This window comes from Melospiza melodia, chromosome 28 (assembly GCF_035770615.1).
Source record: "Melospiza melodia melodia isolate bMelMel2 chromosome 28, bMelMel2.pri, whole genome shotgun sequence".
Classification (NCBI taxonomy): domain Eukaryota; kingdom Metazoa; phylum Chordata; class Aves; order Passeriformes; family Passerellidae; genus Melospiza; species Melospiza melodia.
The window spans coordinates 4,931,723-4,954,218 of NC_086221.1; the positions used below are offsets into that span (position 1 = coordinate 4,931,723).

The 22,496-nt window shown below is 47.3% G+C and overlaps 1 protein-coding gene across 1 annotated transcript in view; it reads left to right on the forward strand.

The window, feature by feature from the left end:
• SYT6 (synaptotagmin 6) overlaps window positions 1-11,128 on the forward strand; it is a 37,478-nt gene extending 26,350 nt beyond the window's left edge. The window contains exons 4-7 of the mRNA XM_063177884.1: window positions 1,230-1,350; window positions 2,211-2,382; window positions 3,733-3,883; window positions 9,595-11,128. Of these exons, the coding sequence (XP_063033954.1) occupies window positions 1,230-1,350; window positions 2,211-2,382; window positions 3,733-3,883; window positions 9,595-9,666 (516 nt within the window). The 3' untranslated portion in view covers window positions 9,667-11,128. The remainder of the gene's footprint in view (window positions 1-1,229; window positions 1,351-2,210; window positions 2,383-3,732; window positions 3,884-9,594) is intronic.
• Window positions 11,129-22,496: the final 11,368 nt, after the last annotated feature.

The following is a 22,496-nucleotide window of genomic DNA, read 5'->3' on the forward strand; positions in this document are numbered from 1 at the left end:
AACTGCTTGTTTGCTCTACAGATGTGGGATCTGTATGTAGAGAAATAAGATTTTTTTTTTAATTCATTTTTAGAAGGTGTTTGGAAATCTTTCTGCTGACTTCAGATGATGATGCTTTCTAGTTTAAATCAGACATTTGGTTTGTTTATTTTTCCCTGACTTCCCATGGGCAAGGCAATGATGGAAAGGGCTTTTAGGAGGTGTAGTCGATGAAGCTGCAGGTACAAGAAGTGCTAAGAGCCATGGATAAAAGTTATTTGATGGGGCACTAAAAGAGTGAATTGTGTTGGCTTCTGTGTAATCCTAAAGTACCAGACATTTCTGAGTGCCATCTGCTGGTTAATTCCCCATTTATACTCACAAACACACAGCCCCACGCTGTGCCTGCTCCTTGAGGGCATCTCAAAGGGCTTGGTGGTCCAAATGTGGACACATCACAAACTAAAAGCTCAACAGACCTTTCTTGGCTGTCTTCTGACTTAAAGTTTTACCCCCCAGTTGATAACTGCCCAAAAACTCATGCTCACCTTCAGAGAAAACCACTGTGTTACTGAAAGACATTTTCATTTTATGCAGAAATGTTGGGCACTGTCAGTCACAAACCTTCATGACTGAATTCATCCCCACCCACGGCAGGGGGTTGAAACTAGAATATATTCAAGCTCTCTTCCAACCCAAACCAGTCTGTGATGTTATGAACTGATGGCACTGGCTGTCACAGAAAGTTTCTGAGGAGATTTCTGCAGTGCACAGCTGGAGAACACGGCGCCACTGCGTGTCAGGAGCTCATCTTTCTGTCACCTCACTGTGTTTGTCACATTCCTGGAGCAACCAGGCACCAGAGACATGTACAGTACATTCCAACAAGACTTGATACTAATTTGATTTCCTCACTGCATTGATTTGGTGTGAGATATCTCCTCCACTCCTCTGTGTGACCAGTGGAGCAGGAGTGCTGTGCATTAGCTGTGCACAGCTGGGAGGGTGCAATAGGCAGCCCAGATTCCACTGAGGCAGAGGAAGATTGTCCTTAACTAAGATGTGGAGGTGTAACCTATTTTTCCCATTCTCTGCATTCATTTTTAGCCAAATCGTGTTGGGGTGCACTTGAATAAATTAAAATACCCTTTGCTACAAATGGCAGAGCAGAGGAAATGCTGGGGTGGAGGAGGAGGCACCTGGCTGGTTCTGCACGTTTCCAATAAAATCTGTTCTCTGCTTTATTGAAGGAAAGCGTGGACCTGGGCGAGATCATGTTTTCCCTTTGTTATTTGCCAACTGCAGGTCGCCTCACCTTAACAGTAATCAAATGCAGGAATCTCAAAGCTATGGACATCACTGGTTACTCAGGTGGGTGTTTGGTGGCTGAGGAGGATCCCCTTGCAGCCACATCTCCTCCTCTTCCCTCGTTGTATCCTCAGTAGATGGTGGGGGAACCATCACAGGAATACCTGAGAAAGATTTGTCTGTGTTTTAACTGCAAACAAAATTTTTAAAGTAGACAATTTGCTATTTTTTTCCCATGCCACTCGAGGGTTTGAAGGGTCAGAGCTCTGATCCATCTTTTGGCTTGGACACTTAGATCTCTTGGAACCCTTTATAGCCAGACTCAACTCTTTCACCCTAAATCAGGAAAGGATCATGGCTCACCTGGATAAATCCCACTGGAATGTGCATTCCCCTGTGCAGTGCCCAGTAGTAAAACCTGAGGATCACAGACACCTATAGAGTGTTTGCATTTGCAGTTTCAAAGAGCTGACTCGCAAATTTAGCATGCACAAATTCTGGTTTTCATCATAAAATCCAATTTCTTTTCCAGACACCCACTTCAGAGTATTTGAATTTCATTGTACAAAAAGCAGTAACAACAGAGACCTTTGCAAAAAATGTTTCTGCTCAGCTGGAGCTTAATGCCATATGAAATGTCTGAGAATTGAGACTTCAGGTGAAGCCAGCTCAGCCTTTCTGCAATAATAATCATGCAGTGCTCGTTCTCTGGTGCCTGAAGTTCAGGTCACCACCCACACCATTATGAGAAATGGAGGATTTTACTGGTCTGCAAATGAACTTTTTTTTCTAAAAGTCCATTTGAAGAGCACCTCTGGCTCATGGGAACTCACAGCCCATCCTCTGATAAAGCTGTTTCTATATTGCAAAAGTAACAAAACACATTTTCATCAACAAAAGGTCTTCTATCTCTTCCTCCCTAGATCCATATGTCAAAGTGTCTTTGCTCTGTGACGGGCGAAGACTGAAAAAGAAGAAAACCACCATAAAGAAAAACACACTTAATCCCACCTACAATGAAGCAATAATCTTTGACATTCCCCCCGAGAACATGGATCAAGTCAGCCTCCTTATCTCTGTCATGGATTATGATCGGTAGGTGGGAGGCTCTGGAGAGCTGGAGGGGAGAGCATCCCATTGGGTGCAGATTTTCCAGCTCAAATGCAATTTTCCACAGTGTTTTCCACAGTGTTTTCCACAGTGCTTTCCTCATGGCAGGGCTCAGTGGCATCCACCTGTCTCTGATGATATATTGCTACAGTGACATTGATATTTGTGGTTATGGAAAAATAACGAGTTTGGCAAGGCTGCTCCTTGCTTTATGGCATTTCCTTGAGCGAGTGCCACTTTTCCCTTGGTTATTTATTGTCCTGCAACCCATTTTAGAAAGCAAATAATGTGAGCCCGAGCAGCTCTGGGTGTATGAATGATGTATTAATGAAGCTGGGGTTATTCTTGCTGTAGAGCACTGCTCACACCTCTGTGGCTGGACTGACCTGCAGAAATAATTTAAAAGCTGCTGTAATTAGCTGTGGTGGTGGCAGGGCTGGGGCAGACAGCACAGCCCAGGATCACCAGCAGCAGGGTCCAGGTGTGGGCAGCCAGAGGGAGGGAGGGATGGAGGGATGGATGGATGGATGGATGGATGGATGGATGGATGGATGGATGGATGGATGGATGGATGGATGATGGATGATGGATGGATAAGGGGACAAAGGGAGGGTTGGGTGGATGGAGGGAGGGAGGGATGGATGGATGGATGGATGGATGGATGGATGGATGGATGGATGGATGGATGGATGGATGGATGATGGATGGACGGACATTAGGAATAGGTAGGTGCATCCTTGCACCCATTCATTGGGTGGACAGATGGATGGATGGATGACAGGAGGGAGGGAGGGAGGGAGGGAGGAAGGAAGGAAGGAAGGAAGGAAGGAAGGAAGGAAGGAAGGAAGGAAGGAAGGAAGGAAGGAAGGAAGGAAGGAAGGAAGGAAGGAAGGAAGGAAGGAAGGAAGGAAGGAAGGAAGGAAGGAAGGAAGGAAGGAAGGAAGGAAGGAAGGAAGGAAGGAAGGAAGGAAGGAAGGAAGGAAGGAAGGAATGGACAATGGATGATGGATGGATGGACGGATAAGAGGATGAAGGGAGGGTTGGGTGGATGGAGGGAGGGAGGGATGGATGGATGGATGGATGGATGGATGGATGGATGGATGGATGAGGGATGGATGGATGGATGGATGGATGGATGGATGGATGGATGGATGAATGGATGGATGGATGGATGGATGGATGGATGATGGATGGATGATGGATGGATGGATGAATGGATGGATGGATGGATGGATGGATGGATGGATGGATGGATGGATGGATGGATGGACAGATGGTGTGTGGGTATGGGGGATGGATGGATGATGATGGTGCCCCTTCTGTGCCGTTCCTCAGGGTGGGCCACAACGAGATCATCGGGGTTTGCCGCGTGGGGGTCAACGCCGAGGGGCTGGGCAGGGACCACTGGAACGAGATGCTGGCCTACCCCCGCAAGCCCATCGCCCACTGGCACCCGCTGGTGGAGGTGAAGAAATCCTTCAAAGAGGTGAGGGGGGTGTCCTTCCCTCCCAGTGCCTGGGCTGGGCGGGACTGGGCTGGCTCCAGGCTTTCAGAGAGCTCCTGCTCTCGCCTGGGAATTTCTGAGCAGAGCTGAGGGAATTTTCTCACCAGAAATGAACTCTAGAAAACAAGCACTTCTGTATTGCCTCGAAATAGCTCCTTGAGCTCGCAAGCAAGACTGAGAACTGTATTTACAGATGTGACTGTTACATTTTGGGTTTTTTCTTTTCTTTTTCTGTTTCTTTTTTTTTTTTTACTTTTCCTTTTTAAATTAGAAATTGAGAGCAGTAAGGAAAGAGAATGCTGCTCTGATTGCAGAACAAATTGTCCAGGGATATTGCCTATTTCAAGTTTCAATTTTTCATCCTAAAAGATTTTTCTGTTGACTCATCTCCGAGCCTTTGAGGGGGAATAAATAGAACAAATGTAATTGCTCTAAGCATTTCCAGAGAAAGAGATTGACTTGATGCAGCCCCAGATGATAAAATAGGGCTGAAATGCCTGGGTACCATTTCGACCATCTCTGGCATTTTCTTCCCCTTTGCACTCCAATTTCTCACGCTTCTGTGGAGCTCTTTGGCTTTGCCTGATTTAGGTCATAATTTCTGGAGGACAGAGATGTGGAAAAGGGCACACACGCCTTTGACACTTCAAGTATGAGAACAAAGCACCAGCATTTGAGGCCAGTGATACGATAATAAAGGCAATAAAGCCTCCCACTGTATCTGGGGCTGAGGAGGTATTTTCCCTCAAAGCCACAGAATAAGTGCTTAACAAAAATCATCTCATTTTCCCCTTGAAGCTGAGTGCTGAGCTGTGCTGAAAGGCAGACACTGGGCTTGCTGAGACTCCACAGTATTGTGAATTAGTGTATAAACCCTGTCTTTCTTTGAAATCTGCTCTTTCCTCCAACAAGAAGGGGTGGGCAGACCCTGGCACAGGGTGCCCAGAGCAGCTGTGGCTGCCCCTGGATCCCTGGAAGTGTCCAAGGCCAGGCTGGACAGGGCTTGGGGCAACCTGGGATAGTGGAAGATGCCCCTGCCCATGGCAGGGGGTGGGAGCTGGATGATCCAGGGGGTTGGAACATGATTTAAGTTCCTTCCCACCCAAACCATTGCATGATTAACAAATCAGTTGGTGCTCAATGCCCTCTGTCCCAGCCCAGGTTGGTTACACACAAAGGAAAACCTGGCTGCTGATACTTTAGCTTAAGACACAGTGGAGGTGGATATATCATACAATGGACACCTGAAAATTCACCCTGCCTCGTTTGAGGTGATCTGTGAGCTCACCTTGAATCAGCACAGGGCTCAGCTGTGCAGGGCTGGGGTGAGTCAGAGCAGAATTAAACCCTTGTGCACTTTGTGTGCAGTGCCAGCTCTGCCTTTGGGCCCTGAGCAGCCCCAGGGCTCCATTCCCCTTCCCCTGCTGGCCCTGGGCAGGAGCCACATCTGGGCAGGCTCTGAGTGTCACCTCCCACTGCCACAGGGAGCTGGGGACCAGCAGCCACAAGGTTTCCCCAATAATGGAACTGATCTGTCATTTGATCTCTTGGCATCTGTAGCTCTCACAGTGTGACACCAACAGCCATGGGCTGACCCAGGGACAGGAGTTCCTTCTCCAGGTTGCAATTTTTATGGCTTTACTGCACTGTTTTTCAGATGCAGATGGGGTTTTTTTGAAAGAAAAAACTCCTGTAAAGTTTTTGAAAATCACTAAGAAAAAAAGTAAAAAAAGGCATTATTGTTATGATGAAACACAGAGAAACCAAGGAAGACATGGAAGATGACTCACCTTCTAAAACACACTTTGAAAACCATGGCTGAGCCCCCAAGACTCTGGAAAAAAACTGAGTGAATCATTTCACCCCTCAATGCACAGGTCAGGAGCTCTGCTTAAAAGGAAAGAAAAAGCCCTCTGATCATCTGCTCTGGTATTTCTGCCACAAACTGGTGCAGAGAGCCAGCAAGCAAATGGTCCCTGTGTTTATTTGCCCTTTTAGGTTTTTAGCACCGCTGTCTGCAAATCCCCAGAGCAGCCTAAAAGAAAAACCAAACAGAAAAGGCACAGGCTCCTGGGGAGAAATTAATGGGAAATGGTATTTGTTGGTTACAAGACATTGTATCACCTTTTCCATGTTGTGTTTGGGTATCTTTGAAAAGAAATTTGGGGTTTTGGTCCTGTAATCCCAGCTCTGGATCTCTGTGCAGCTGCTCCATCCTTCGAGGCTCTGTGGGCTCCTGTCTGTCTGTCCATCTGTCCTGAGCATGCTGGGGGAGAGCTGCTGGCCCTTCACGCCTTCCTCACCTTTGTGGGGGTGACCTCGGGCTGTGCTGGCATCCTGAGCCATCGTTTTCATCTTCCTCTTTGTCTTCTTCTTCCTCTTCCTCTTTGTCTCCATCCTCTTTGAGTGTGTTTTTGCTGGGCAGCAGCAAATGGAGCATTTTTGTCCCAGTTGGTCCTCGTGATGGTCTCTGTGTGCTCTGACCATCAGAAACAGCCTCTGGCTCCATCCAGATCTTCCCTGATTGAGTGCTTGACCTCAAACCAAGGCGAGGGAGCCGAGATTGAATTGTGCCTTTGATGTCTAAATGGAGAGATGGTGACTGGAGCTGCTCCAGGCACTGCCATCTCCCCTTGCTGTGGTTGGGGTCTCACCCCCTCCCCACCCCTCAGGGAGGACAAAAATGTGGGAATATGGAATTTCTTTGCTAACCAACACTCTGCCTGGTGCGCCTTGGAAAAGCTTTGGCCAGGAGAAGGAGCTCCCACCGTGTTTTGAGTACAGCTCAGAGTCACAATTTCTGGTGAATTTACCAGGAAAATGTCACCAGAGCTGTGCTGCTTCAAAAGGGTGGCTCAGCCCTGACCCCCTTACCCTGCCACAGCAGGGAGGGATGGATGGATGGATGGATGGATGGATGGATGGATGGATGGATGGATGGATGGATGGATGGTTGGTTGTGTCCATGGTGTTGGACCAACAGCCTCCTCCTTTGTTGAGCCATGATTCTTTGTCCACCATGAGGACCTGGGCAGCTCCAGCCTGTCCCAGCAGCCCCAGTGCTGGGCTAACATGGCCCAAGCCCTCATTTCTGTGCCAACAGCAATTGGGCCCTTCCTCCATGAGCTGGTGCTGCTCCCTCTTTGCTTTCACTGCTGGAAAAGGCTCCAGTGAAAAGGGAAACACTTTGGATGCACATCATGTCTTTGGTTGCTCCATATTTATCAACAGTATGAATAACAAACCATAATGACTGCACTTCTCTAATGACCATCATCATTAAAGAGGGAACATGGAGAACATGTGCAAATGAATCATTAATTACAGGCTTTTAAGCGCTATCCTCCTCACACAGATGTTCAGAAGGCGAGTTTCTGGGCAGAAAGGGAGAATCCCTCTTTGTGGGGTTGTTCTGACAATCAATTCTTCCCCTCAGCACAAGCTGTTCCCAGTGTTCATCCCCAAGGCCCTGCTGGCAGCTGCTCCCTCCCCGGTCCTTCAGCCTCCCCACCCCTGCTCCTCCTGCATTCCTCCACCCATCAGCCATGTTCAGGGCTGTGTGCACAAAGGGAAATAGAAATTACAGCTCGTTCTTCTCAGGATTTGAAGGGAATTCTGAAAATGGGGATTTTCCCTGTGATCTGTGAAAGACAAACCCTGGAATCGCGGGGTCGCGTCATCAGCGCGATGCAAAACGCGTCTTTGATGCTGCCAAGTGCCTCAGACTTTCAACATTTATTTGTTTAAAACATTGCTCCAAATAAAAACTGCTAACTCTCCTGAGGGCCAAGTCATGCCCACAACGAAGAATCATTGTCTTTAAAGATAAACCCTTCCAGACTTCTGGGTCTGTTTGATTTTGATTGAACTGGTCCTGGTTTCTGACTGTTGGCTACACAATGCAGAGCCCACCTTTCCTAATTAAATGAAGGAAAAGTATCTCCAGGTTCCTCTCTGGTTATTTGGACCTGTCCTTGGAAGAGTTTTCATCATGTTTTTGGAGTAACAACGCTGTCGTTGTCATGCAGACAGCACGAGGCAAAGAGCATGGGGAAGGCTCTGCCAAAAACCCATTTCTGTTGTAATTTCTGCAATCTGTTCCCTGGCAATTCTCATGGGGAGGTTATACCAGTATTATCAATTCCTCAGGGATTTTAGACAATGCTTTTGACATGAGAAACATAGAGGAAAGTGTTTCCTTACCTTAAGGCAGCTGTTTGGCAGAATGAGCTTCTCATCTTCTTCATTCATTAATTTCTGCTCAGCCCTGATGAAATAGAGGCTGTTCAATGCAAACCTGTGCAGTGAGTTGCTTTACACTGACTGGTCTCTTTGGGGAAGGAAATTGGCCAAATTTTTGACCATTCCAAACCCATGGAGCATCTGCAGAGCCTGCTTGCCCTGCTCAGCCTCCCTCTGAGCACCAGTCTGCTGTTCTCTTGTTTTCATTCAAGATGGTTTTGCCAAGACAAGGGTGAGGTCTGGTTCCCCAAGTGGATTTTCACCCAGAGAAATGAAATTCATACATGCTTAAACATTAATATCAGCCAGCAAAGAGTTTCTGCTGATGTGGGAGGGGAGGGAATTGAATTGATACAGGCAGTGGAAATCCTGCCTCCCGTTGTCTCTGGGAGATGTCTATCATTTGTCACTGGAATTTAATATAACAAGATGGTGAGATGGGCAAGTGCTCAAATGCTTCAGGAATAATGGGTTTGAATTATGATAATAGCCCCCAAGGCAGATGACAAATAATTTATGATCCCTTAAGTATGGCAAAAAAAAAAAATTTGCTCCATCCACCGAGTCTCTGATCTGATTTTCCCTTTGAGAAATGTCTCTGGTGCTGTGGACAGAGCTGCTGTAGAGTAAAAATTACCAGACTGGAAAGACTCAAGTACTCCTGAGCTTAGACAGTATTTTTAAACCAAAAAGACAACAGCAATAAAGCAGGGAAAAGCTGAGAGCACTTTGTCTTCACAGCACACATAGACACTGTTTATCTTCCTTTTTGTTTTTTTTTTTTTTTTTTGGTGAGGAATCCTCACAATTGAGAATTGATTTACAAAGCAATAAAGAAAATTGCTCAGCAATTCCTCCTGAGTGGTTAAACACGGGCATTGCATAAAATGGAACTTGTAGAGCAGAAGAGAGGCACAGCAGGGATGGGATGGGATGGGATGGGATGGGATGGGATGGGATGGGATGGGATGGGATGGGATGGGATGGGATGGGATGGGATGGGATGGGATGGGATGGGATCCATGGGATGGGATCTGCAGATGGGATGGGATGGGATCTGCAGATGGGATGGGATCCATGGGATGGGATGGGATGGGATCCATGGGATGGGATCCATGGGATGGGATCTGCAGATGGGATGAGATCCATGGGATGGGATGGGATCCATGAGATGGGATCCATGGGATGGGATCTGCAGATGGGATGGAATGGGATCTGCAGATGGGATGGGATCCATGGAATGGAATCCATGGGATGGGATCCATGGGCTGGAATCTGCAGATGGGATGGGATCCATGGGATGGGATGGGATGGGATGGGATGGGATCCATGGGATGGGATAGAATGGATGGGAATCCCGAGGAAGAGGAGATGGACAGCACAATGCAGGATTGGGAATAATCCCAGCCAACCTCTCCTGTTTGATGAACTCGATTTCTCCTCTTTCCCAGTGGCACGGCCGGGCAGCGAGCTTCGACAGCCAGGGCTCCTGTCCCTCCCCCAAACCACCCCCCACACCATGATCTGCAGCAGGGACAGCAAAATGGGACTAAACCAAGTAATTTTTGCACTTGGCCTTCAGTCTCAGTGGTTGCTGAGGGGCGGTGGCAGCAGCGGGACTTTCCGGGTAGTTGTTCCTGCGTAAGTAAAGGTAGAAACCCGTTTTGTGGTCAAATATGTTTTTGTCTAATATGTCTCCCAAGGTGATGTTATTTTTGTGGCTTTTGCTGTACGGGTCTGTTTCGAGAGGGAGAAGGTGGACTGAGACATGTGCTGGGAGTTTGGTCTGTAAAATAATGTGTAAAATAGTTTTTAGTGTGTGAAAAGGCTGGAAAGGGGCCAGGAGGTGTCTGCAGAGAGCAGAGGTGGCCAGGACAGGGGACAGGGGACAGTGGCCACTGGAAAGCTGTGGCAGAAGATGGGAGAGACTCTTCCGAGCCACCAGCAGGTTCGTCCTCATGGTCAGCCCCAGCCCTGCAGAGTGTCCCTGGGTTTCCTGTTCATGTAGAGGTGTCCATGAGCTCTTAGAAGTTTGTGCAGTGTGTACCCCATGATTCCTTTTGTCATATATTTAAAAAATGCTGGTGATTCCTCAGGAGGGGAACCCTGGGTTTTTTTCCCCTGTATCTGAAATCTCCCCAGAGCTATTTGCATGAACAGTTTCTTCAGCCCCCCCCTTTGTAGCTGCTGCTCATCCCCCAGGACATCCCCACGTTATCTGGAGTGGCCACAGGTGGGATTCAGAAATAAAAGGGGGAAAATGTTACAGAAATGGGTGACAGCCCTGCATGACCACTGGGTCTCCATTTCTTATCTCATCCAAGTAACAAAGGGTGACCCAAAGGGGCAAAGGGAATTACAGAAACATGACTGATGCTAAAAAAAGCTTCCAAACTTTTTTCCTAAAGACTGTCAGCACTTTCTTAAGGAATAAAGTTTCTCAGCCCAAGCCCTGAAGGAAGGTCAAGTTCTGGGAAAAAAAAAAAACCCCAAAGCTTTGCTGGTTCCTTGGCTACAGAAGCCCAGAATGAATTTAGAATATCCCAAGCACTGGCTTTACAGCTAAATCAGCTGATCTTTATCAGCCAGCTGTGGATTTTGGACACTTTCTCATCCTGGATTTTTTCTCTGAGTTAAGAAGCATGCTAGTGCTGTTTATTCCACCCTAATTAAATCAGGCAAAAGCAAATATTTTAGTTTGGAGGTAGAATTTGCGAGCGAGGCAGCCTCATGTTAGCAGGACTGTGCTCATCAGCCCCAATCCTCAGGTCAACTTCAGTTCTCATTTTCCCAAATGTCACCACGTCACCCCTGGCTGCACATCAGGGCTGGCACAGAGGGCTGCTTGCATTGCTCCTGGGTGAGATGAATCCTTTGTTCAGTGAAGGGTAAATGCATCATTCCTCATCACACCTTGTGTCTTAATTCTCTTTATGTGCCACACGCTGTAGGAGCAGAAACTCAATAAAATTATTTGATTTCTAAGTGCTGCCCTGTCTGGTGGAATGTTTCCTCCTGTGGGAGCAGGAATTGTGGGTTGTGTGGGTTTGGATGGGTGCAGTGATCACCCAAATGTGACAATGGCAGAGCCTGGCACGGTGTGGGGCTGGGCAGGGGCACACGGTGGCATTTGGAGCAGACCTTGGCTCTGCAGCTCCTGCCTGGCCTGGGACAGCCACACCATCCCAGGGACAGCCCCTGCAGCAGCAAAAAGTGCATTCCAAGCACACTGCCACAAAAAAAGTGGTGAAAGTGCATTGGTTTCCCAGCACAGAGTGTTCTGAGAGCTTCTGCTGGGGAGCAAGGCGAGGACAACCTTCCTGAGACCATCATCCTGCCTGTGTTTAATTAAGGGATGAGTTTCTGGCCATTAAAACTGATTGACCGGGTGGGTCAAACACTGCCCACGAGCCCCTGGACCTCTGCCTGAGCTGGAGGAGCCTCGGGGGAGCAGGGCAATGAGCTGGCAGTGCCTCTGGCAAGTTGGCAAACCAAAGGACAAGACGTCCCCAGAAGAAGCCACAGCAGTCCCAGCTGGTGGCACTTGACAATCATTAATTGCAGCAACCCACTCAAATCCTTTTCTTCTCTAATCCAGGCTTTTTGGGTTTTGGCTTTCTCTGTATAATCTCCATCTTTTATCCATTCTCCTTGTTATCGAGGATTTAGTCAAAACATACGTGGGGTTTGACACAAAGCTGCTATTTTTAATCCCCGCTTCACACAGATAATCAATTTCCACTCAATACTGGCTGTCACTTGCATTGCTGGAAAACTGGATCTCACGTTAGTGAATAACACCCACGCCTGCTTGGCTCAACCCCCCCTTCATTTATAGTTTAAGTGCTGAGATTTTGCCACATCCCTCAGCCAGGGGATAATCAGCCCATTGTGTGTTTGTCACTGGCGGGGATTGGTCACACTCATGGGGACCAGCTCCACACACCACAGCAAACACTTCCCTTCCATCCAGGGGGGAGTCAGAGCCCTGGGAAGGAGCTGAGCCCAGCACAAGTGCCATGCCAAGATTTGTTGAGTTGTTTTCTTGCTCCTCACTTGCTGCTCTTGACCCTGTAATAGCAGCTCATGGAGACATTTCAATTATTTCCAAGCAAAATAAGGAGGGTCACCCCAGGGCCACGTCCCACAGGAGGCTTGGCCATGCTGGGGCTCCTTTCAAAGTCCCTGCAAAGGGGAGGATGCTGCTGCAAGCAGCCACAAATGAATAGTCTGTTTTATTGAGTAGCGCAAGCAAAATAAACACTGGAGCATTCCCAGACCTTCCTTTCATTTTTTTCCCTCTTTTCTCTTCAGTTTTAGTCTCCCAGTCTCCATTTTCATCAACGACAGGCTGCAGGGAGGGGAGGGGACACTGCAGGGAGGGTGGCCAGGGTTGGTTTCATGTGGGGACTCAGGGACAAGGGAAATCCCACGGGTCCAGCTCATTACAAGGGCTCAGAGGGCTGGGAACTGTCCCAGCCTTGCTCCTTCCCACCAGCTGGACAACAAAACAAGTTGTATCTGAGAAAAAAACGGTGGAAAACATCCAGTGGGAAGGGAGTTCGAGACATGGAATTCCAGACTGGTTTGGGTTGGAAGGGGCATTAAAATCCATCTCATTCCACCCCTGCCATGGTAGGGACACTTTCCACTATCCCAGGGTGACCCAGGCCCTGTCCAGCCTGGCCTTGGACATTTCCAAGGATCCAGGGGCAGCCACAGCTGTGCCAGGGCCTCCCCACCCTCCCAGGCAGGAATTCCTTCCCAATACCCAGCCAGGCTGATATTCTCCACTACTGCCTTCCCACTGATCACATCATTGTGTGATGAGGTTCCTCTCATACATCAGCAGCACATTTGTTTGGCAAAGAGAAGAATCTTGTCATAACAATTTATATTTAGTCTCCAAATGTGGCCTTTAATTGCTAATTACAGAATGCTGCTCACAGGTTGGCAAATCACACACACCAAGAAGGAAAAGCCAGTGAGGAAGAAAACAATTGGGGGTTTATAAGGGCTTAAGAAAGAAACAAATGTGGTCTTTAATTATCTTAGGGTTAAAAATAGCAGCTGAGAAATAAATGTAATTCCAATATTGATGTTGAAGGCGGGGGGGTGTCACAGCTGTCACAGCAAGGCTTTCCCAGGGCTGGGAATCACGAATTCTGCAGGAAATTTTTGGGAACAAGGGTGGCAAAGCCCACCTGGATGGCAGGAGCTGCAGACAGGGACTGACAGATGGGGGCTCTGGGACTCTGGGTCACAAACTCAAACCCAGATTTGGGATGCTGGGGGCAGCAGAGAGGGCACTGCAGGGACACTTGGGACATTCCTGGATCTCACCACCCCCAAGTGTGACCCAGGGGGACAGGCACATCTTTGTGGGCATCTCTCTAGGCCCAGCTCTCTGGCAGGAGCAGCTTTGTGTGCTTTGATTTCTATTTTATTTTATTTCTTCACAAACCTTTTATTTACACACGATTCTTGATGAGCCTGCAAAGAGCATTCAGTCAATGGGCTCAGTCCCAAACACATCCCAGTCCTCCTTCAGTCTTCAGTTCAAGCGATGTCAGTCCAGATAATTTTATCTTTGCTTGCAAGATAATAAATTAGACAGAAAATTATATATAGCTCATTGGAGAAAATTACAGCCCTGATCCTCGAGATCCTGATCTCAGGCCTCTGTTTGTTCTTCACTTTTACTACTTCTGTTATTTGCCCTCCTAATTGTGTCTGTAATTAGGCAACCCCAGACTCCTCAATCTCATTTTGCCAGAGGTTTTCTCCCCCAGGGGCCTCATTGTTCTTCCTGCCATTAAGATTACCCATCAGTACAGTTGTGCACTTATTTAAATGCCAGGTCAGGATCTCATCTCTGCTGTGAGTTCCTCACTCCGGGACGTTCTCCCTGGGCCTGCAAACCCTGGCTGCCATTTCCAGGCAGTCTCAGCTCCTGCCTGAACAAACCCAGGGGGCACAGGGGGTGGGATGCTCCTCCCTGCTCTGGATATCCCAGGAGAGCTGGGCTGTCTCTGCACGGCGCAGGAGATGCCAGCTGCATTAGTGTGGGAACTCAGCACATCCTTTTGGATGTCCAGAGTTGCTGAGAACCCTGTCAGGGCGCTCAGAGACCCTGGCATGCTGCCCAGAACACCTGATGCCTTGATTTTGATCCTTGCAGCGAAATGCCAGCTTTGTATGAGGATGTGAAAGTCACACAGGTTTGAATGGTGTAATAATAATATATTGACAGGGTGAAAAGGTAGATTTCAGGATTTTTGGTATGGGGGTTATGGGGACAAGATGAAGGAACCAGGGCGTGTCCAGCCTTTCTCCTTCTCCTTCTCCTTCTCCTTCTCCTTCTCCTTCTCCTTCTCCTTCTCCTTCTCCTTCTCCTTCTCCTTCTCCTTCTCCTTCTCCTTCTCCTTCTCCTTCTGCTGTGATGTTGGCACTTTGGGATTGGTTTACAGTAGAAGCTCACTGTCTAACACAGGTGATAGCTATTGGGAATTAAGTGTAAATATGTTATACGTAGTTTGGAGTATAAAAGGACAACACAGAGTGCCTGTGGCTGCCCTGCTGAGCAGATCTCGGCTGGGCAGAAGGAAAATTTTATAGATAAGAATTAATCAACAACCTCAAGACCAAAAAGTGAAGAGTCCAGACTCGTTCGTTGGACACACTGGCCAAAACAGAGACATCCTGCACATCTCAGGGCAGAGGACATCAGCAGCCAACCTGAGAGATTAGGACAAAGGGGAATGGTTTTAAACTAAATGAGAGGGGATTTAGTTTAGATAGTGGGAAGGAATTCCTGGCTGGGAGAGTGGGCAGGCCCTGGCACAGGTGCCCAGAGCAGCTGTGGCTGCCCCTGGCAGTGCCCAAGGCCAGGCTGGATGGAGCTTGGAGCACCCTGGGACAGTGGAAAGTGTCAGGGTTGAAACTGGATGAGCTTTAAGGTCCCTTCCAACCCAAACCATCCTGTGATTCTGTGATTCATTTGGCAACGAGAAGTGATGCAGTTTGCTCCTTTGCCGGGGTGAGCATCACTCCAAATTCCACTTTGACAAGAAGCCAGAGCTGCAGGTAAGCCTGGGAGAAGTGGAATTTGTCTCCTCTTTGCAGATGCACAGGCTTGGATATTCTGAATTTCTGTCCAAGAGCCAGAGGCATCCCAGGAGCCCAACCTGGCTCTCAGACCCTGCAGCTTTCATCAGCAGTGCTACTTAAATGTACAAGAAATGTCTTTTTTTTTTTTCCTGGACTTTTCCCAAAGATAATTTGTAATTATATTTTACAGTTTTATATATATATATATATATAAAAGACAGTGCGTTAGTCATGCAAATATAATTATATATTTTACGTTCCTGTGTAATTTTAATTAAAAACATGGTATTTAAAGCACGTACATCTCAAAAACCCACTATAGGCTTCTATTAAAAATGCAGTTGGTTAAAGCTAATGAAGTACCTGGACGGGCCAGGACAAACAGAGCCTGCTCTGTTGCCGTGGGAACAGCCGAGAGCGCCCGAAATACCGGGGAAAATGTGACTGGGGACAGAACCAGCCCCAGCCCCAGCCCCAGCAGCCTTTTCCTGGCTGCAAATGTGACTGGGGACACAACTCTCAGGCTCTGAGTTGCTGAAATGGCTCCCAAGGTATTAAAATTTTTTCCCAGCCCCGTGCTCAAAGAAGAAGTCGAGATTCCTCAGCTCTGGTTCTCAAGGTTGTTTATTTTTCCTTATCTTTTCCATTCTTTCTCTGACCTGCTCAGATCTGTCCAGCAGGTCAGGTTGTGGCACACTGACCACCCTCAGGGCAGTGTTATCTTTTTATACTAAGAACTACCTGTACTTTATTTACAACAATTTTCCAATACCTATCACCTATGTTAGACAGTCTGTCTCTACCCTAAACCAATCCAAAAGTGTCACCATCCCAGCAGAAGATGGAGGACAAGAAGAAGGAGAAGGACAGAGCACACCCAGATTCTTCTGTCTTGCCTCCTGAACCCCCATTCTAAAAACCCCAAAATTCTACTTTTTCACCCTGTGATAAATTCACTATCATTCTACTCAAACTCTTGTGGCTGGTAACTCCTTACACAGAGTTGGTAATTGTTTCCATGGGTTAAAATCAAAGGCACAGGTGGTTTTGACTCTGTGCCAAGGTCTCTGAGCCCCATGCCAGGGTCTCGAGTCCTCCAGGGCAGCCAGAGCAATGTCCTGGGTTCTGACAGAGAACCAGCCCCAACCCCAATCCCAGGGGCCTTTTCCTGGCTGAAAATGTGATTGAGGGACAGAACCAGCCCAAATCCCAACCCCAGTGGTCTTTTCCTGGCTGCTGTGCCAGGTGTGGCACATCTGGGCTAGATCCCATCTCCCAGGGCTGGAGGAGCTGTCAGGAGTGGTGGAGTGGCCATCCCAGTGCTGGAGCCCCACGGGAACGCAACATCAATATTGGAGTTACATTTATTTCTCAGCTGCTATTTTTCTCCCCTAAGATAATTAAAGACCACGTTTGTAGAGAAGCAAGTTGTGAGAAAAGCAAGGCACAACTTCCCAAGAATATTTCTGGGATTCACATTCTCTGAACCTCAGGGAAAGAAAAACCAGTTCTTATCTCATTTACTGCTCCTGTGTTTTGGAACAAGTGGAATGCATTGTGGAAGATTGTTTACCTGATGGGAATTGGTAACTGGATTCTGGTTTTGATTTACTGGCCAGTTGAATCCAGGTGTGTGAGTTGGGACTGTGGGCTGACAGACATGAGATTCTGGGCAGTGGAGTGCAGTTGGGAGCTTGTGCAGGTTCAGTTTAGATGTAATGTAATGTAGTGTAATATAGTATGGATAATTATATATATATTATATATATATAATATATATAATATATAAAAATATATAAAATATATATAATATATATAATACATAATATATAATATACAATATATAATATACAATATATAATATATAATATAAAGTATATTGTATATTGTATATTATATATTATATATTATATTATATAATATATTATATATTATACATTATTAATATAATATAATATAATATAATATAATATAATATAATATAATATAATATAATATAATAATTAATTAGCCTTCTGGTATCCCTGGAGTCCTCATCATTCTTCCTGGAAATCGGGCAAAAATATCACCGATACACATTTGTTTCTTTCTTAAACCCTTTTAAACCCCCAATTATTTTCTTCCTAACTGTTTTTTCTTTTTCTTTTTGGTGTGTGTGATTTGCCAACCTGTGAGCAGCATTCTGTAATTAGCAATTAAAGGCCACGTTTGGAGGCTAAATATAAATTGTTATGACAAGATTCTTCTCTTTGCCAAACAAACGTGCTGCTGATGTATGAGAGGAACCTGATCACACAATGATGTGATCAGTGGGAAGGCAGCAGTGGAGAATATCAGCCTGGCTGGGGATTGGGAAGGAATTCCTGCCTGGGAGGGTGGGGAGGCCCTGGAAGTGTCCAAGGCCAGGCTGGACAGGGCTTGGGGCAGCCTGGAAGGGATTTGGGCACCGGGCATCAGCAGGGAAACCACCCCAGAGCCAGGCAGAGGATGGGAGTGCGGCCCAGCCGTGCAATTCACACATGCAAACACTTCTTCTGGCTCGTTAATTGCTTCCGAAGTGGAAGATTTCTCCTAATCTCCCATTAGCAGCTGCACATCCCTCTCCATTTCAAATTGCCGTGCTTGAGGCTTTGTGGCTGTCGGCAGGGACCGAGTGGAGGAGCGGTAATTTCGGTAATTTTTTAATTAAGCCGTTTTGCCTGTGCTCCTCTCGGATGTCTGAGAGAACAGAGGGAGGATTTTGCTGCTGATTTCCTGGAGACCCCCCAGCCCACCCCTCCGGGGATGCCCCACCAAGTGTCCCTGTCCTGGTTCTGCTCTGCACCAGCCCAAGGGGACCCTGGTGCCAAAATTCCAGTCCTGGTCAGGGTCATGTTGGAAGCCAGGACATTTCTCTGCTCAAACCCCTGCCAGGGGGCTCAGAGACCTTGGCACAGAGCCCAAGACACCTGTGACTTTGATTTGGATCCATGGAGCAAATTAACACCTTTATATGAGGAATTTCAAGTCAAGGGAGTTTAAGTAGAATAATAGTTAGCTTGTCACGGGGTGAAAAGTAAAATATTGGGATTTTGGAATGAGGGTTTGGGGTCCCAAGATGGAGGAATTTGGGCTTCCCTGTCCTTCTTTCTTCTTCTTGGCCTCCATCTTCTGGGTGATGTTGGCACTTTTAAATTGGTTTAAGGTAGAAGCTCATTGTCTATCATAGGTGATAGATATTGGAAAGTAATTGTAAATATTGTACAGGTAGTTTTTAGTATAAAAGACAACACCACCTCAGAGGATGGTCAGTGTGCCTCTGTCTGACCTGCTGAACAGATCTTGGCAGGCCAGATAAAAAATGTTAAAGATAAGAAATAATAAACAACCTTGAGAACAAGAACAGAGGGATCCTGACTCCTCCTTCAACTGCCAGGCTGGGAAAAGAGAATTTTATGTATCTCGGGGGTCACTGTGACCAGCAGAAATCCTGAGAGGTGAAACCCCCCTGAGCACCTCTGCTCCAAAGGCAGCTGCACAGGGAGCAGCTCCCACCTCCCAGAGATGATTTAATGGGGTTTTTCTGGGATGTGATGGTTGCAGGAGCACCTTCCTGCCTGCTGCACGACCTGGGCTTTGCCCAATGACCTCTCATTGCTGCTCTGCTGGCCCCCAGGGAGCTGCTGCTCCTGAGTGCTGTGGGAATTCTCCCCTCCTTCCCCAGGATCCCACAGGGATGTGGGGGATCCTCCTCCTCTGGCTGCTCATTGGGATCACAGATCATTTATTCTCCAGGCTAAAGAGGTGGTGCTGCCGTGGCTCAGGACCTTCCCAAGCTCATCCCTCCAGGACAATTCCAGGACAATGAGGGCTGTGCTGCCCTGGGCTTCTCTTGGATGCAAACAAAAGTTCCTGGTAGCAGGAACGGAGCTGATGATGCAATTAAAATAATTATTTCCTAAACCTGCACGGCCCTGCAAGCCTCTGGAAGTGGCTCTTGCAGTGGAGAGGGGAATGGAGGGCTCAGAGCTGCCTGCACACAGCTGAGCATCCCAGGGGATGATGGCACTACACCCCAGCTGTGCAAAATTTCATGCCATTTATTGGGACTGATGTCTCTTGATTAAATTATACTTCTTTCTTCATTTATTCTCTAACAAGCTGAACATTTCCATTTCCCAGGTCAGGAATGGGAGGAGGTGGCAGCTGACACTGATATTGGAGGGGGCTCAGTTGGAGAGGAACGCTTCTCATTTAAGCCTCTGATTTCCTGAAAACCTGCACTCAGGGGAGGATTGACAATTCAGAGCTGAAGCTGAGAGCTGCAATCTCCTGCAGGAGCTGCTCACAAAGCCCAGTGTGGCCTGTGTGGTGCCAAGAATCCCCCAGGCTGCAAAGCTTGGAGCAATTTTAGGTTAAAAGGGAATCATAGAATCATGGAATGGTTTGGGCTGGAAGGGGCTGTAAAGATTATCCAGTTCCAGCCCCCTGCCATGGGCAGGGAATCAGACCTTTCATTTTTCCTCCCCTGAGCAGATCCATGGAAGTGCTAATCTTTGCACCATTTTCATTTACAAGGGTTAGGAGGCAATTTAGCAGAAATCCGTTTAGCTGAGCAATTAGCGAGTCAATAACACACTTCTGCATTTTATTAGAAAAGGAAAAATTGATAATTTCTGTTTGTTTTGACCCTACCTCTGCAGCAACGGCAGCAATTTTCCAGGATAATCCCAGTTACCATGGTTATATCTTGTTATATCTCCCTCCAGGACCTTGGCCACCTGCAGCAGGAGGACACAGCAGCACGGGCAGAGCCAGGGCTGCTGTGCTGGGGGGAAACTGCTCCAGCCCCCCCAAATTCTGCACCCCTGTGCCACTCCAGCCTCCCTTGTCCTGCCTGCTCCATTCCCCCTTCCCCGACCAGCAGATGGGAAGTCAGGAGGGCTGGGAACCCCAGATTTGCTGCTGGGGATGAGGGATTCAGGGGCAAAGAGATAAAAAAATCTCTACTGATATTTCTTGGAGCTCACTCACGCTCCCTGAGCTGCAGCAGTGGGAAAGAGACCCCAACCCTCCTTTCCCAGGGAGAGTCACTTCACCCCTCAGCACTTTTGCCTCAGGAAGAGGGATTAAAGCAGAAAATTCAGATCCATTCCAAAAAAGGCACTGGGGAGCTGATTTTGAGAGGCAAGAAATTAAAGAACTGCTTAGCTGAATAGCTGAGCTGGTATTTTTCTGTCCTCAGGAACCAACTTTGATATAACAGCATTAGTAATAATAACACCCCAAAGAAAATCCTGGTGAAATCATGTAGAGCCTGCAGGATGTGTGAAATCCCTGGGATGGGGTGTGGGTCTCCCTTGTGTCAGCAAAATCCTTCCTGGAGGGGATGGAGACACATTACCACCAATGGGAGCAGCTCAGGGAGAATAATCCATCTTGATCAAAGAGGCAAAATAGCAGAAAAATCTTTTAGTAAATGAAACTGTCCAGAAAATCTTGAAACTTGGTGTGTCACAAGCCAGTGCTCCTCTGACAGGGCTGTGAGCTCCTTCTTTGAAGAGTTTATTTTTATTCCTCCTTTCCAGAGGGAAGGAAGGAGCAGACAACACTGGGAAGGATGAATGAGAGGAGCCTGGGCATCCCCAGGCTGGCTGGGACAGGGAGATCCAGATTTGCAGGGCCCTTCTCATTGTGCAAAATTCATCTTTATAAAGGAAATTTTAGTTGTGTCCCTTCCTTTGGTGTCACCCTGTTTTTTTAAGATTTTCTAAGCTTTCTGATGTTGACATTCTTGTAGTGAACTTTCTCACACACTTTCTGTAAATAACTCATTGTTTTGCATTCTTTTATGGAAGAGGAGAGAGTTGATGGACTCTTGGTTCATCCAGTGTCATTGGAGAGGTGGCACTGTCACCCTCCAATCCACTGTCAGTTTTAGAAAACTATAAATGTTGGAGTCAGAAAATAAACTTCCCCTTTTTTTGTTTAATGGGATTTATTTTACTGATGTCTCTTGATTAAATTATATTTCATTCTTCATTTATTCTCTAACAAGCTGAACATTTCCATTTCCCAGGCAAGGCCAGGTCAGCAGTGGGAGGAGGTGGCAGCTGACACTGATGTTGGTATTGAAGGGGTCAATCCTGCCATGGAGGATTTGCAGGAGCTGGTTTGGGATCTGAGGAGGAGAAATGAGGCAGGAGGAGGTGGGGATGGCCATGTTGCTATAGGACACAAAACAACACGAGCTCACACACTGCTGTTCTCAAGGTGAAGGAAAGGGAAGTTTATTTTCTGACTCCAACATTTATAGTTTTCTAAAAGAGACAGATTGGAGGGTGAAAGTGCCACCTGTCCAATGACACTGGGCAAACCAACAGTTTATTAAATTTCTTCTCTTTCATAAAAGAATGCCAAACAATCAGTTATTTACAGAAAGTGTGTGAGAAAGTTCGCTACAAGAATGTCAACATCAGAAGGCTTAGAAAAATCTTAAAAAATCAGGGTGGCAGGGGCACAATGTGCCCATCCTCAGAGCTCAACAGAGCACCAGGATCTCCACCAGCTGTGGGTGAGGGGCCCAGGGCTCTGTCCCTGGCCCAGGTGAGGGGCACACGTCCCCTGGCACCCCACAGTCCTGTCCCTGCACCCACAGCAGCCCCGGGGCCCTCCTGTCCCCAAAGGAGGGACACAAAGTGCCCCACAAAGTGCTCTGCAGGTGCCTGGCCTCACTGACCGTGCCAAAATGAGAAATATCAGAGCTGGGCTGGAGCACACACCCCAGACCCCTGTGCCCCACCACAGATCCCCCTGCCAGAGGGACGATGCCCATGGCAGGAACTGTTTTGGGTGAATCTGGTTTTGCTTCCTCTGCACTTCCATTAGGAGATGCTGAGGACTGGCTGCCTCTCCATGTCCCTCCTGGCGTGTCCCCAAGCCCTGGTGTCTTCCCAGCCCCTGAGGGGAGATTTTCTGCCTCCCTTTGCTGCTGGTGTGTGATGGGTTACACCTCAGACAGATGTTCCGTGGGCAGGAGAACTTATTTGAAGTTAAAAGCCAGTGATTAGCGTTGCCAACCAGCCATTAAGGAAGTATTAAATGGAGAATTATCCCCCTCTTCCTGTTTCAATACAATGGGAGCTTCATAATGCACTTGTTTAAGTTGCCTGGTTTTAATTTTAGTTCCCCCGTTTCCAACAGGACACACTGAGCCATTTCACTTTATCAATAGCTGGAAAAGAGTCAGGGAGGGGAATAAAGT